Genomic DNA, 13,766 nt, shown 5'->3' with positions numbered 1-13,766 from the left:
ACTGCCCCTCCACCATTCCCTCATCGTCCTTTAGTTGACCATGAATCGCGACCAGAAGCTGCTGTCCCAGCTCGGCTTCAACGACGAGCAGAGCCTGACTGTGAAGAGCTCAGGCACCGGCACTCCCTCCGGCAGCTCCGAGTCCTCAGCGTCGGCATCGAGCAGCTCCAGCTCCGCCGTTTTCAACTCTGCCTACGCCCTGGAGCAGGTACCATCCTAGATGTGACTTAAGGCTGAAGAAAAGTGGACACCGTGGGATGTTTACATTGGTTCTCATGTTCTGTGCCCATGTTTTCCCATCTGCAGGAGAAGTCCCTGCCCGGCGTGGTGATGGCTTTGGTGTGTAATGTGTTTGAGATGCTTTACCAGCTGGCTAACCTTGATGAGTCCAGGTGAGGCGTTATTTCCACAGGAACTACGACAATGGTCTTCATGCTCTGATTAGATTCCTCTTTGCTTAAAGGGATAGTTCAACATTTTAGCACATTAGCCCATTGCCATAATCCCTATAGTTTCAGGAGTAGGTTTGTTACCTTTAATTGTCGGTGCAAGCTGTTTTTAGAACGGCGGAGCAGAGCCGCGAGCTGCTCAGAGCTACAGTGCGGAGGCTCATGGGATTTCTTGGTTTCCCTCATCAAACTCATCAAATACACAATCCAACAACTCCAAAACGCTCTCGTGGACAAGTTGTGACCTGCACATTCACCACGCTGTGAGATAATGACGGAACGTTACGAGACAGAGTTGTTTTCGAGGCAAATGCAGAGACTGCTTGCTTAAAAACCGCCCCCAACGGGAATGTGCATCAGCGGTTTTGCATGAATTTACCTCGAAAACAACTCTCGTCTCGTACCACTCTGTTATTACCTCATAGCGTGGTGAATGTGCAGGTCATAACTTGTCCACAAGAGTTTTTGGAGTTGTTGGATTGTGTGTTTGATGAGTTTGATGAGGGAAACCAAGAAATTCCATTAGCCTCCGTAGCGTAGCTCTGAGCAGCTCACGGTTCTGGGTTCTGCTCCGCTGTTCTAAAAATATCTTGCACCGAGCCACCGACAATTAATGGTAACGAACATACTCCTAATACTATAGGGATTATGGCAATGGGCCAATTTGCCAAACTGTTGAACTATCCCTTTAAGGCTGTAACTGTGTTTAGTAGGATTCAAGTTACCAAGCTGTGATTTAAAAAATATTTTGACAGCTATATTCATGTATTAGCCAATGTCCATAGTAAAGACAGGTTGGTTCATGCTGTCTGTGTTTTTGCTCCCCTCAGGATCACCATTCGTGTGAGGAAGCTGCTGCTGCTGATCCCGACCGACCCTGAAGTACAGGACGCTCTCGACAACTTTGTCCCCAAAGAATCCAGCGTCTGGAGCCACCAGGTACAAACTCGCAAGCTAGCAGCCGCAGTGGCAGATCCCGTTGCATTACAACCTTTTTTTGTTCTTTCATGACGCCTTTCTGTCTCTGCTCTTCCCTTTCTTCCCTCATCTGCCTCCTCTCTGTAGAAGACGCTGTTCACCCTCGGTCAGGGCAGCGGCTCTCGCTCTCCTTCTTTGGCCTCCAAGCAGCAACACCAGCCCAGTGCCGCTTCCATCCTGGAGTCTCTGTTCAGATCCTCAGCTCCGGGCATGTCCACCTTCAGAGTGCTGTACAACCTAGAGGTAGGTGTAGATGTGAACACACACCCCATTAAAGGGATAATTCAACATTTTGGCAAAACAGAGTTGTTTTCAAGGTAAATGCAAAGACTGCTTGCCAAAAAACTGCCCCCGACGGGAACGCACATCAGCGGTTTTGTATGAATTTACCTAAAACAACTAAAACAACAGTCTCGTAACGTTCCGTTATTATCTCATAGCGTGGTGAATGTGCAGCTCGTGGCTCTGCTCCGCCGTTCTAAAAATAGCCTGCACCGACAATTAAATGTAATGAACCTACTCCTAAGACTATAGGGATTATGGCAATTGGCCAATTTGCCAAAATGTTGAACTATCCCTTTAAGAACAGAACAGAACATCAATGTGTGGCACCTATTTTCAGATTTTGAATACACATCTGTGACTTTGACACCAATGTCTCTCATTCCCATCTGTGTGCCAGGTGTTGAGTTCAAAGCTCATGCCCACATCTGATGATGAGATGGCCAAGACCAGCAGCAAGTCCTTCTGTGAGAACTTCCTCAAAGCTGGAGGTCTCAGGTAAATCCACAAAACACAGCCTTTTTTTAAAGAAAAGTGTCATCGCCATCACACATTTGCCACTGTGCAGATGCTTTTATCTAAAATGCCCCACAGTTTGTTTTCATTCTGATGTCGTGACAGTTAAGTTTCTCTGTGTGTCCTCTGCAGTCTGGTGGTGAATGTTATGCAGAGAGATTCCATCCCATCAGAGGTGGACTACGAGACCCGACAAGGAGTCTACTCCATCTGTCTCCAGTTGGCCAGGTGAAAAACACACACACACACACAGAGGTGAATATTCTGGACCATGTGCCAAATCAGACCTGATGCTCAATTGGCTACATTTGCAGGTTCCTTCTGGTTGGTCAGAGCATGCCCGCATCATTGGATGACGATGTCATCAGAGATGGTGACGCCCTGTCGTCCCGTCCGTTCCGTAACGCGGGACGGGCGGGACGGCAGCTGTCTCTGTGTGGAACCCCAGAGAAGTCTTCCTACAGACAGATGTCTCTGTCAGAGCGCTCGTCCATAAGAGTGGAGGAGATCATCCCTGCTGCTCGTGTCGCTATTCAGGTACTGGACTAACACAGACACACACTGTCACTCACAAGGTCAACTTGTTTCCATGGTAACTCCTCTGAAGTCTTGTCTTGTAAGTACAGAATATATTCATACCGTGTTTGTTCTCTCCTCTCTAGACCATGGAGGTGGGCGACTTCACCTCCACTGTGGCCTGTTTCATGCGCCTGACCTGGGCGGCTGCCGCAGGCCGATTGGATCTGGTCGGCAGCCCACAGCCAATCAGAGAGACCCACAGTTCACTTCTGCCGCAGGGAGTCCGCACCAGAGTCAGCAGCACAGGTGAGACAGAAAACTGGAGGCTTTTCATTTTGATGCCAGCTCTTTACATTCTCCATGACATTCCTACACGTCAGCTGAAAACATGTTGTGGCATCTCCTCCATGATAATCATCATGTACGACTTCATTCCTCAAGCGTTTGTTTAAAGTTTTGTCACAAGCAGCTTGTGCTTAAGGAATTCTCAGTGTTGTGTACACAAGCTAAAGAAATGAAAGTAAAACAAATGTTGTGTATGTGTTTACAGGAAGTAACTGCAGCTCCAGCAGTGAGGGCGAGAGCATACCAACGGCGTTGCATGCAGGGATATGTGTCAGACAGCTGAGCGTCTCCATCAAAGACGCCATTATAGCCCGAGAGGCCCTGTCACTGTTGGTTACCTGCCTCCAGCTCCGCTGTCAGCAGCTATGTAAGACCCCACAGGAGAACTAACACTGCAAGGATACACTCACTGCTCTGTGTCACATTTTATGAGATAATTACTGTACCCTAGACATTAGTGCTGTTTGTAATGTCATAATACCAATAGTACATTTTCTGTAGTACACAGCTCTTTTGTCAGACCTCTAGAGTGACACTAAATCTCCTGCTTTGTTTCTCTCTCAGGTTCTTTTTATAACCTTCCATCCGTCAACGATTTCATCATTGATATTCTGCTAGGATCTCCCAGTGGAGAGGTAAACAACAGCCTTTTCTTTGCTCAATAGACTGCACAGAAGAAATACACCATATCCCTAAAGTGCCTTTTACACCGGTCAAAAGGCCCGCTGCAAACATCGAGCTTTTGTTGCAAATGGAAAAAAATATAATTGGCATTTTCTCTTGGGTCAAATGATTCTGCTGTATTTACCAGCCAGAAACACCACGGCTGCACCACAGGGTGAGCTGCTGCCCAGAAATAAGTTTTTAAAAAACACAATCACTGACCAAAGTGTTTAAAATGCTAACAGGAGCACCGGCCCAGGGTTGAGATGTTACAGATCTGTTTGCACAGTGGCTAAGGGCTCACTCTTTCTCTGTGTGTGTGTGTGTCTTAGAAATGCTAGAATGCCTGCAGTGTAAAATGAGTCAGTTGCTTTACTAAGGGATGTTTCTATGTGCTAATACTGATGTAACAAGGTATAACATTGCAGTGTGTGCTCATTCACACTTTCTCTGTCACTTCTCGCTCAGATCCGCCGTGTGGCTTGTGATCAGCTCTACACGCTCAGCCAGTCGGACACCTCAGCCTTCCCCGATGTCCAGAAACCCAACCTGTTCCTCCTCTCTGTCATTCTCACCGCTCAGCTGCCGCTATGGAGCCCCACATCTGTCATGAGAGGAGTCAACCAGAGGTATTCAAGCAGGAAGCATGAGATGTACATCACTGAAACTTTTACAGGCCCTTTGTGCTCACAGAGACTTTTCTCCTCAGGTTACTGTCCCAGTGCACCGAGTACTTCGACTTGAGATGTCAACTCCTCGATGACCTAACCAGTAAGCTCATACATATTTTTTTCAGTCACTCCTATCACAACCTAGATGTGAAGAATTGTTATAACACAGGGCCTATAACTAAACATTGTCTTTCTCCTGCTTTCTTTTTTCTCTTTGCTCACCCGCCCGACCTGCTGCAGCGTCAGAGATGGAGGTGTTAAAAGTGAGTGCAGCCACCATGCTAGAGGACGAGATCTCCTGGCTGGACAACTTTGAGCCCAGCTGGAGCTCAGAGATGGAGACCAGCGAGGCCGACAACATCCTCCTGGCCGGACACCTCCGACTCATCAAAACCCTGCTGTCGCTCTGTGGTAATGAGAAGGAGCACCTCGGTGAGCAAACACACAGATACATGCATGTGTAGATTATCACAACATATACTACTTCTAGCACACGTGTTTTTAATGTAACTCAGTATTTAGTGTGATTTGATGTTGCAGATTGAGAATTTCTTTTTACAGCACGACTGTTTTCTGTTTTTACGACAATATCAGATTTTTTTTTTTTTGCAAGTTGAGAGCTGAGATGCATAATGTGACAATGTGTAAATTTTCTTTCTTCCAGGTGCATCTCTGATCCAGCAGATGTTGGATGACTTCCTGTTTCGAGCCTCACGCATCATCATTAACAGCTCCAATCCCACACCCTCCCCCACTCCTAGCCACGACTTCCATCCCAAGTATGTCACATTAATCCTCTCTATGAGCGACATTTTAGTTTTGTTGTGAAATTTGCTGTTGTTTTCTTTGGATATAACACCAGTGTGATAATCGTGTGTGTGTGTGTGTGTTTGTTCAGATGCAGCACAGCCAGCAGCAGACTGGCAGCCTATGAGGTGCTAGTGATGCTGGCAGACAGCTCTCTGTCAAACCTCCGACTCATCACCAAAGAGTTACTGTCCATGCACCACCAGTCTGATCCCTCCCTCTGCAAGGAGTTTGATGTAAGACACTGATGGAAATGCATTCCTTACCATAATATTTGTTGTTCAGTATTATGTGTGAAACTAACCTCTAACTCCCTCTCTGTCAGTATCTGCCCCCGGTGGAGAGCAGATCAGTCTCAGGTTTTGTTGGACTGAAGAACGGAGGAGCCACATGTTACATGAACGCTGTCTTCCAGCAGCTCTACATGCAGCCAGGCCTGCCAGAGGTGCACATCTGCTGTTCTGCACTCGCCATACAGCATCTGGTCCACACCCAGTTTCACACAGTGAATCTAATATCAGCGGCTGTGTGTTTTTGATTTCAGGCTTTCCTGTCCATCGAGGATGACACAGACCAACCAGAGGAGAGTGTCTTCTACCAGGTCCAGTCTTTGTTTGGACATCTGATGGAGAGCAAGCTGCAGTACTACGTACCGGAGAACTTCTGGAAGGTAACAGACCATTCAGTTTTTCTGGTGACAAGAGATGGAGGTCACCAGTGTGCCATGATTTTACAGACTGACTGATGAGCATAGGTTTGATGATTACATACAACATAATGATGTTATGTTGTCTGTTCACATTATTATTAAGTCCTCACTGCAAATTCATAAAACTTCCTGGCTCTAGCTTTTCCTTTTCTCTCTTAAGTGATTGAATAATAACACAAACATCACCCATATTTTACACTAATCCTGTGTGTATTGATCTATAGTCATCAGTCTTTTTTCTGATTGGCTGACTGTTTTCTGAGTGATCCGATAAAAAAAGAAAAAAAAAACTGATTTCAGCCAGGTGGGTGTGGGTGGGCATGGCTTAGGGCATGGTTAAAACTGCTTTGTTGTGACATCACAGAGTCACAGAAATCCTAACGGCTGGTTTTGAGGCTGAGTTTCTGAAAACAGGCTGTGTGCATATTTCTGTAAACTGAGGCTTTGATACTTTCACACTATTAATATAGAACCTAAACCTGATCGATAATCAAACAACACACAGAATTCTACCTTTACACTATCTAGGACCTTTATTTGATCACCCTCTTGTAATTTTTTTCTGTTGCAGATCTTCAAGATGTGGAACAAGGAGTTGTATGTGCGAGAACAGCAGGACGCTTATGAGTTCTTCACAAGCCTGGTGGACCAGCTCGATGAACATCTCAAGGTAGAAGTCACAGACAACATGCCACAAAAATTCATTACCTGCCTCAGCTGAGCAGTTTTATTGTGAAATTGTTTACGATGGTTTGATTGTTGATATAATCTCTCTCCGCCAGAAAATGGGCCGAGAACAGATCTTCAAAAACACATTTCAGGGAATCTTCTCTGACCAGAAGATTTGTAAAGACTGTCCCCACAGGTCAGCAAGTCACCATTATTACCTCACACTTACTGTTTCTTTATGGGACACATCCCAGATGATCACATGACCTCTCATTTTGCAGGTATGAGCGAGAGGAAACGTTCATGGCGTTGAACCTGGGAGTGACCTCCTGTCAGAGCTTGGAGATCTCATTAGACCAGTTTGTTAGAGGGGAGGTCCTGGAGGGCAGCAATGCCTACTACTGTGAGAAATGCAAGGAGAAGGTGTGTACGCTGCTCTACATGGTTTTTATTCTGCTACGCTGATGTCGCGTGTGTTTAACAAGTGTGTTTCTGCGCAGAGAACCACTGTGAAAAGGACATGCATCAAATCCCTGCCTAGCGTTCTCTGTATCCACCTCATGCGCTTCGGCTTCGACTGGGAAAGTGGACGCTCCATCAAATATGACGAACAGATCAGGGTACAGAGGATTTCATATACTTCTACGACTACTTTTACTGAAATATATTTCCTGCTTTTGTTGCGCCAGCCCCAAACCCAGCATCGGAAAATAAGTGTGTGTGATTTGTTGTTGGCGCGCAGTTCCCCTGGGTGTTGAACATGGAGCCGTACACAGTCTCTGGAATGGCTCGTCAGGACTGCAGCGGAGAGGCCGGTGAGGGGCGGGGCGACGGGACGTCCGGAGGCTCCCCCAGGAAGAAGGTCACCATTTCTGAGAACTATGAACTGGTGGGCGTTGTGGTCCACAGCGGCCAGGCTCACGCCGGACACTACTACTCCTTCATTAAAGATCGCCGGTAAGAGACGCCGTCTTCAGAAGCTCCTTAGTTAAAGAGTTAAAGTCCTCTGAAAATCACAAACTTTTCTCATGTGTTTGATGGAGCTTCTCCTCAGACTGTATTTTCCAGCTCCTGCTTTACGCAAGAAGCACATTACCAGTGATTAGTGGAACACATTAATCTGTAGCTCTAGTTTTCCAGGCTTTAGGGGGGATTCCTCGGGGCACATAAGCGCAACATCAGACTCTGTGTGGGCTCCTGATTCAGTGTGTAAGCATCTCCAGATGTCTGGCTCTGGAAGGCCTGGATGCTCAGTGGAGAAGTGGAATGTAGAGGCCACAGGAGCTGATATTTGGCACCCAGCTCTCACTCACTGGTTCGCTCCTATTCCCACTTTAGATCATAGCTAAGAAAGTTTGTTCTTGGGGAATTAGACACATTTTCGAGATGGTTACATCTATGTAGGTTGAGAGCAGAGGAGTCAAACGTGTTACACTCAGAGAAACTTTGACAACGGAAACGTGGCTGAGATCTGTGTCTTTTATGACTGGTCACATTTATTCACATGTCGTATGAACACGGTAACACTTTATAATATGTACACACTATTAAGCATTAATAAATACTGAATTCTTCATTTATAACGCATGAATACTCATTAGTATGTAGTTGATAAATACAGTTAGTGCTTATCATGACGAGTAAAACATGTTTAAGTGTGTTTATAAACTACATACTAATGAGTATTCATGTGTTATAAATGACGAATTCAGTATTTAATGCTTAACTAATGCTAATTAGTGTGTACTTATTATAAAGTGTTAGCAAAAACACTTGAACTGATCTGCAGAACAAATCAAATGAATACAAAAATTAAGAGAAAGAAGAAGCTCTACATAATAAACTGTAACTTCAAACATAATTCAGTTCACTTCATTTTAAAAACACAGGCCTAAGCCCACAGTTTAACTCTCTTTATCTATGGCAACATATTTCCTGATTGTCGGCAAAGTTGAGTTTATTTCTGTTCTGTTATCAGAAGAGTTTACGTCACTGTCGCCTGATGTAACCAAACCTGACCGTCTCATTTGACTAATACTGACAGATAGTGATTCAGGATGGGGGTGTATTTCCTTTAATTGCATTTGGAGTGCATTTACTGAGTAAAGGTGTGTTGCTTTGTTTGTTCAATGCATCCATGGTTTGTATAGACTCTATTCTCTGAAGCTTTGTCCAGGCCACTCGAAACCAAGAGGAGAGCTACTGGTTGACCCTGGTTTAGACATTCAAACAAGACAACCTGCACTGCAGTATTTTTTTTATCAGGTGTACAGTCTGCTGTAACCCAGTATGGTGCTGTACCATCTAATCTGTCATATTCCACTGCAAACTGCTAAGCAAAGCAGAAATGTCTAAACCTTGTGAGAGAAAGGACTCAAATCTTTCTGTCTGCAACAAAGTCAGGACATATAAATGGTTTTGTAGTTTTTATTTTTGGTTACTGTATGTGCTGAGCTTCCACTTCAGAGGAACCACAAACAGTGATGGAATTGAATCTAAACCGGATGTTCTCCTTTTCTCTCTCTGACCTCCCTCTTCGCCCTCCTCTCCTCCTCCTCCTCCTCCTCCTCCTCCTCCTCCTAGCGGTAGCGCCAGGGGACGTTGGTACAAGTTCAACGACAACGTGGTGGAGGAGTTCGACATGAACGATGAAACTCTGGAGTACGAGTGCTTTGGAGGAGAGTACCGCCCCAAAGTCTACGACCAGTGTGAGTAACCTGCAGAAAACTGTGTAACAGTGTTTGTTCCATCGCTAAGATAAAGATGTGTTAAACTAGACACAGGCACACAAGCTGCATTCCCATGAGGCATAAACAGATGAAGTAAGTAAGTGTGTGTGTGTGCAGCCAACCCTTACCCTGATGTGCGAAGGAGATACTGGAACGCCTACATGTTGTTCTATCAGAAGATCAGCGACCAGAACTCGCCCGTCCTGCCCAAGAAAAGCAGAGTCAGCATCATGAGGCAGGAAGCTGAAGACCTGACACTGTGAGTCACAATCTCCACCTCATGACATCGTCAGAGCGTCATAGATTGTTTATCATTCTCCAATGTGCATCAGTCAGCAAACTAACAGAGCTGTTGATCACCAGCCTGTCGCTGCCTGGAGAAACACCGCTCCTGCTATTATCGTTATATAGTATGTGTTGGTTTTTATGTTTCCCAGGTCTGCCCCATCCTCTCCTGATGTTTCCCCACAATCCTCTCCTCGCCCCCCAAGGGCCAACAACGACCGCCTCACCCTCCTCACGCGTCTGGTTCGCAAGGGAGAGAAGAAGGGCCTGTTTGTGGAGAAGATGCCTGCCAGCATCTATCAGGTAAAGAAGCCTCTGTCTATACACACAACCCCTCAACATCTGTCCTGCTGCGCGAGAGAGACGTGATCATCTCATGTCAGACATTCCCTCATCATGTGACCTCTCCTCTCGTCTTCTTCTGCAGATGGTGCGAGACGAGAATCTGAAGTTCATGAGGAACAGGGACGTCTACAACAGCGACTACTTCAACTTCACCCTCTCTCTGGCCTCTGTCAATGCGGTACGTGTCTGCGTGTTTGTCTGTGTCGAAATAGAAAGACATAGTTATCACATAGTCTCATTAATAAGGAGCCATCAATGTTCACCTTTGTAATGTTTCACACCTAAACTACCAGGTATTTCTGTTTACAATGAAACAACAAATGTCAATCATTAAAATTAATGAAATTAATTTAAATGAAAACTCAAGAAAGAGACTCCTTACAGTGTGAGAGCAATATTAAACTATGTAATAATAGCAGCTGTAAATCAGACACAGTAGCAGTTATCAGTTTGACTGATGAAGATGTCTTTAAAAACTGTGTTCCAGACAAAACTGAAGCATCCAGACTACCAGCCTATGGCCAAAGAGAGTCTCGAGCTGGCCGTTCACTTTCTCTTCCATACCTACCTGCACACCAAAAAGAAACTGCGGTACGTACACACAAGCATTGATCTACACCAGGGATTCCCAAACTGTGATGCACAAGCTGCCGCTAGGAGCTAGGTGCTGAATTTTACTATTTACATTGTGAAAACGTTATTTAAAATGTATGTATTTATTCATTTATTAGTAAAGTAATTTGTAAACTTTAATTTCAAAATTTTAATATATCATTTTAGTAAAAGAATAAAAATATGAATCCAAAATGCACTTGACTTCCTGCCAGCTGCAGCCTAACTACTGGGCGCAAACTGCAAGTAGATTGTCAGGACAGCTTGCACGCAAATATGCCAAAATACAGAACTGGTTAAAAACAGGGGAACTGTCATTATCATTTGATCTTTGTGTGGTGGAGCATTTTGTTGCAATTTGATTAAAATGACTGGTGTGATATTTTCCTTTAATAGTAACTTCTGCTCGATGATCGGTATCCTGTAGGCTGATTCGTTGTGGGCTCGTTTATATATTGTCTGTTATTCTCCCCACTTTTTCGAATGTGAGGGCTCAATAGGCCTGTTATTGCACATTTTGTTATCTGTTCTTATTATTTGATGCCTTAAATGTAGCTATAGACAATGCCTCTTTTTTTTAATGTGTCGGGCGTTGGGGGACGGGAAGTAGAAGGGGGTTCAAGGCCTTAAAAGTTTGGGAACCACTGATCTACACAATCTGGTATCAAACCCTCAGAAGCAGCAGAGTTATATCTGCAGTGCACGTGTCTCTCCTGCAGGGTGGACACTGAGGAGTGGATGACCACAGTGGAGGTGCTGCTGACTAAGAGCAGCGAGGCATGCCAGTGGATGGTGCAGTACCTGGTCGGACCAGAGGGACGAGAAATCACCAGGTCAGTGCTTCATGATTCTTACATGCGACCGTATGAACGAGATATGCTGCAGGTAAGCTGAAATGTTCAAAAGCACCCGTTGAGCTACAGAAAGGGGTTCTGTCAAAAAAAAAAAAAAAACCCAAGGAACAATGGCGTGTTTCTCTGACCTGCTTTTTGCTGCTGCTCACACAGCAGGAGCATCGGAGCACAATCACTTCAGCTTCATGCAAGCTCCTGAAAAGTCGAGCGCAGTGTGAACCGTGTGTTTGGAGAGTTATTTTTGTTTAATGGGCCTTGGCCTGCTGTAATCACTGCAGCATTTTTGTAGCTGTCCTAGTGAAATGTGAAACCACAGTCTTGGCATCACTCTTTCATTCTAATCAATACTCATTGAACTCTCTGGCCTGTTGATGCTGCTGCAGCCACGGAGGCTTCACTCTCACACACACGCGCGTACTTACATTTCTGAGCTTAACCTCAGAATGTTACAGTGTCTTTTTCTGCTAGCTCTCTGCCACACACACACACACACCATGTGGGCCTCTGGGCTGCTCTTGACAACTGTACGTGCACTGACAGCAGTGGTAGTAAAAACACCTGTGTGCATGTTGCTCTCTGGATGCTAATTGGCTGAAAAAGCAGCAAAAGCAGGTCAGCCTGTGGAATGTAAGCATGTAGAGTCAGAGGAGAGTTTCCCAAAGTGTGTGCGTGTGTGTTGGTGAGGAAGGTGTTGTCCCACATGCCTCTCTGCTCAGGCATGGCGTGATCATATGGTCCCAAGACACGATTGGTTGTCAAACATCAGACGTTTTGGGCAGCAGCCCCCCCCCCCTCCACATACCACACCATCCTTCCCACAGGAATCAGATACACACTGTGTCACACACTCAGTGCTGTGTCTCAAGGCCAAAGCCACAAGTGTTTTTCTCCACATTATCTCCTGCTCTCTGAAAAAACATTTCCACTCATTAGTATCACACGCCGATGTTTCCGTCACCCTCCTCCTCCTCCTCCTCATCATCCACTCATAACAATGTCCTCTATCCACCATCCGTAGGGTCTGTCTGCTGGAGTGCAGTGTGAGGGAGGTGAGGGTGGTGGTCGCATCCATCCTCGAAAAAACCCTGGAGAGCGCGCTCCACTTCGGGGACCCGGGACTGGACGGTCTGATGGACGCCCTGCTCTCCTTATTGGACAAAGATGTCCCTGAGAATGTGAAAAACTGCGCGCAGTACTTCAGCCTCTTCAGTAACTTCTCTCAGAGGGTAATACATGAAAATCTAATAATAATAATGTTTAAATACCTGGGTTTCTGGCATTAGTCTCAGAACTGAAGAAGCCTCTTGGATGAGGGGTGAAACGTCTTCAAGCAAGAAAAGAAGTCCAGTTGCTTTTTACTACAACTCCACAAGAATAATAATAATGACAAAAAACAGATTTAACCTTTTTCCACTTGTTCCTGTTCCAGATATATAAGTGTGAGATGAAATCACAGTTTCTGACTCTGTGTTTTGTCTCTCTCACTCTCTCAGGGTTGTGGTCCTTGTCAGTTGTTGTTAAAACACTCAGCTTATCGCCGGATGCTCATCTTCCTGTTGGGACCCAACAGGCAGAATAACCAGGTAGAGCTGCATCATCTATAATAATAATAATAATAATAATAATATCTGACACACACACTATAGTTTTTCACTTCTTCTTCTTCTTAACCTTAAAGAGGAACTATGCAAGTCTGGTCACTTTTCCGCTGTTTTGCTAACCCTCCACCTGACCATGTGCATTTGTTTACAACAAAGCCGTTGAAAAATCAATACATGGAGCAACGATATGTAACGTATACGATGTTACGACGTGCATATTTGAGTAGTCTTAACTGTCATAGACAAAACGAGAGCTGGGACACCGGGGCAGCGACCGAGTAACTACACTGATGTTGCATGGTTGGTTTTCAGCCGTGAGACATCAGGTGGAAGACAGAGAGCCTCCGTTCTCACTCGTAACAAGTTACAAGTCACAAGTCATGTAGTTAACTATCACAATTGCTCCAGAGCTTTTTAATTAAGAAAAAAATGTAGCATAGCCACGGGAAAATCCTGCTTAGTTCCTCTTTAAATACCTTTCGATTGTGTGTCACTTAAATGTTACTGACGTTACCTAAATGAAACTTTGTGTCTGTGTGTTTGTACAGAACCGGCGGTGGAGTCCGGCCCAGGCCCGGGAGTTCCTCCACCTCCACAGCACCCTGGCCCTCATCACCCTGCACTCTGACATCGGCCCACAGCGGACACACGGTGAGACACTCAAACATTATTTGGCACGGTTGGTGATTTTTCTGCCGCCCGGCTCTGAGTCTGACTCACTGTCGTCCTCTG

General features: G+C 45.3%; 1 protein-coding gene across 4 annotated transcripts in view; it reads left to right on the top strand.

Annotated features, from left to right (window-relative positions):
- Nucleotides 1-13,766, top strand: part of usp24 (ubiquitin specific peptidase 24) — a 32,904-nt gene that overhangs the window by 16,233 nt on the left and 2,905 nt on the right. For all 4 annotated transcript variants that reach the window (XM_085773392.1, XM_085773390.1, XM_085773391.1 and 1 more), the window contains 31 exons: nt 35-208; nt 307-392; nt 1,280-1,388; nt 1,515-1,670; nt 2,110-2,207; nt 2,358-2,453; nt 2,540-2,762; nt 2,888-3,050; nt 3,295-3,456; nt 3,654-3,724; nt 4,221-4,381; nt 4,462-4,523; nt 4,664-4,855; nt 5,088-5,202; nt 5,322-5,466; nt 5,556-5,675; nt 5,775-5,900; nt 6,511-6,609; nt 6,722-6,804; nt 6,890-7,031; nt 7,109-7,228; nt 7,351-7,565; nt 9,192-9,316; nt 9,455-9,596; nt 9,775-9,925; nt 10,050-10,145; nt 10,455-10,558; nt 11,299-11,412; nt 12,452-12,659; nt 12,927-13,016; nt 13,583-13,685. In XM_085773392.1, coding sequence (XP_085629518.1) covers nt 35-208; nt 307-392; nt 1,280-1,388; nt 1,515-1,670; nt 2,110-2,207; nt 2,358-2,453; nt 2,540-2,762; nt 2,888-3,050; nt 3,295-3,456; nt 3,654-3,724; nt 4,221-4,381; nt 4,462-4,523; nt 4,664-4,855; nt 5,088-5,202; nt 5,322-5,466; nt 5,556-5,675; nt 5,775-5,900; nt 6,511-6,609; nt 6,722-6,804; nt 6,890-7,031; nt 7,109-7,228; nt 7,351-7,565; nt 9,192-9,316; nt 9,455-9,596; nt 9,775-9,925; nt 10,050-10,145; nt 10,455-10,558; nt 11,299-11,412; nt 12,452-12,659; nt 12,927-13,016; nt 13,583-13,685 — 4,051 coding nt within the window. The remainder of the gene's footprint in view (nt 1-34; nt 209-306; nt 393-1,279; nt 1,389-1,514; nt 1,671-2,109; nt 2,208-2,357; nt 2,454-2,539; nt 2,763-2,887; nt 3,051-3,294; nt 3,457-3,653; nt 3,725-4,220; nt 4,382-4,461; nt 4,524-4,663; nt 4,856-5,087; nt 5,203-5,321; nt 5,467-5,555; nt 5,676-5,774; nt 5,901-6,510; nt 6,610-6,721; nt 6,805-6,889; nt 7,032-7,108; nt 7,229-7,350; nt 7,566-9,191; nt 9,317-9,454; nt 9,597-9,774; nt 9,926-10,049; nt 10,146-10,454; nt 10,559-11,298; nt 11,413-12,451; nt 12,660-12,926; nt 13,017-13,582; nt 13,686-13,766) is intronic.

Source organism: Trachurus japonicus, chromosome 4, assembly GCF_045865225.1.
Source record: "Trachurus japonicus isolate A0001 chromosome 4, Traja_1.0".
Lineage (NCBI taxonomy): Eukaryota > Metazoa > Chordata > Actinopteri > Carangiformes > Carangidae > Trachurus > Trachurus japonicus.
Note: the sequence above shows the minus strand (reverse complement) of the source record. Positions and strands in the feature narration are given on the sequence as shown.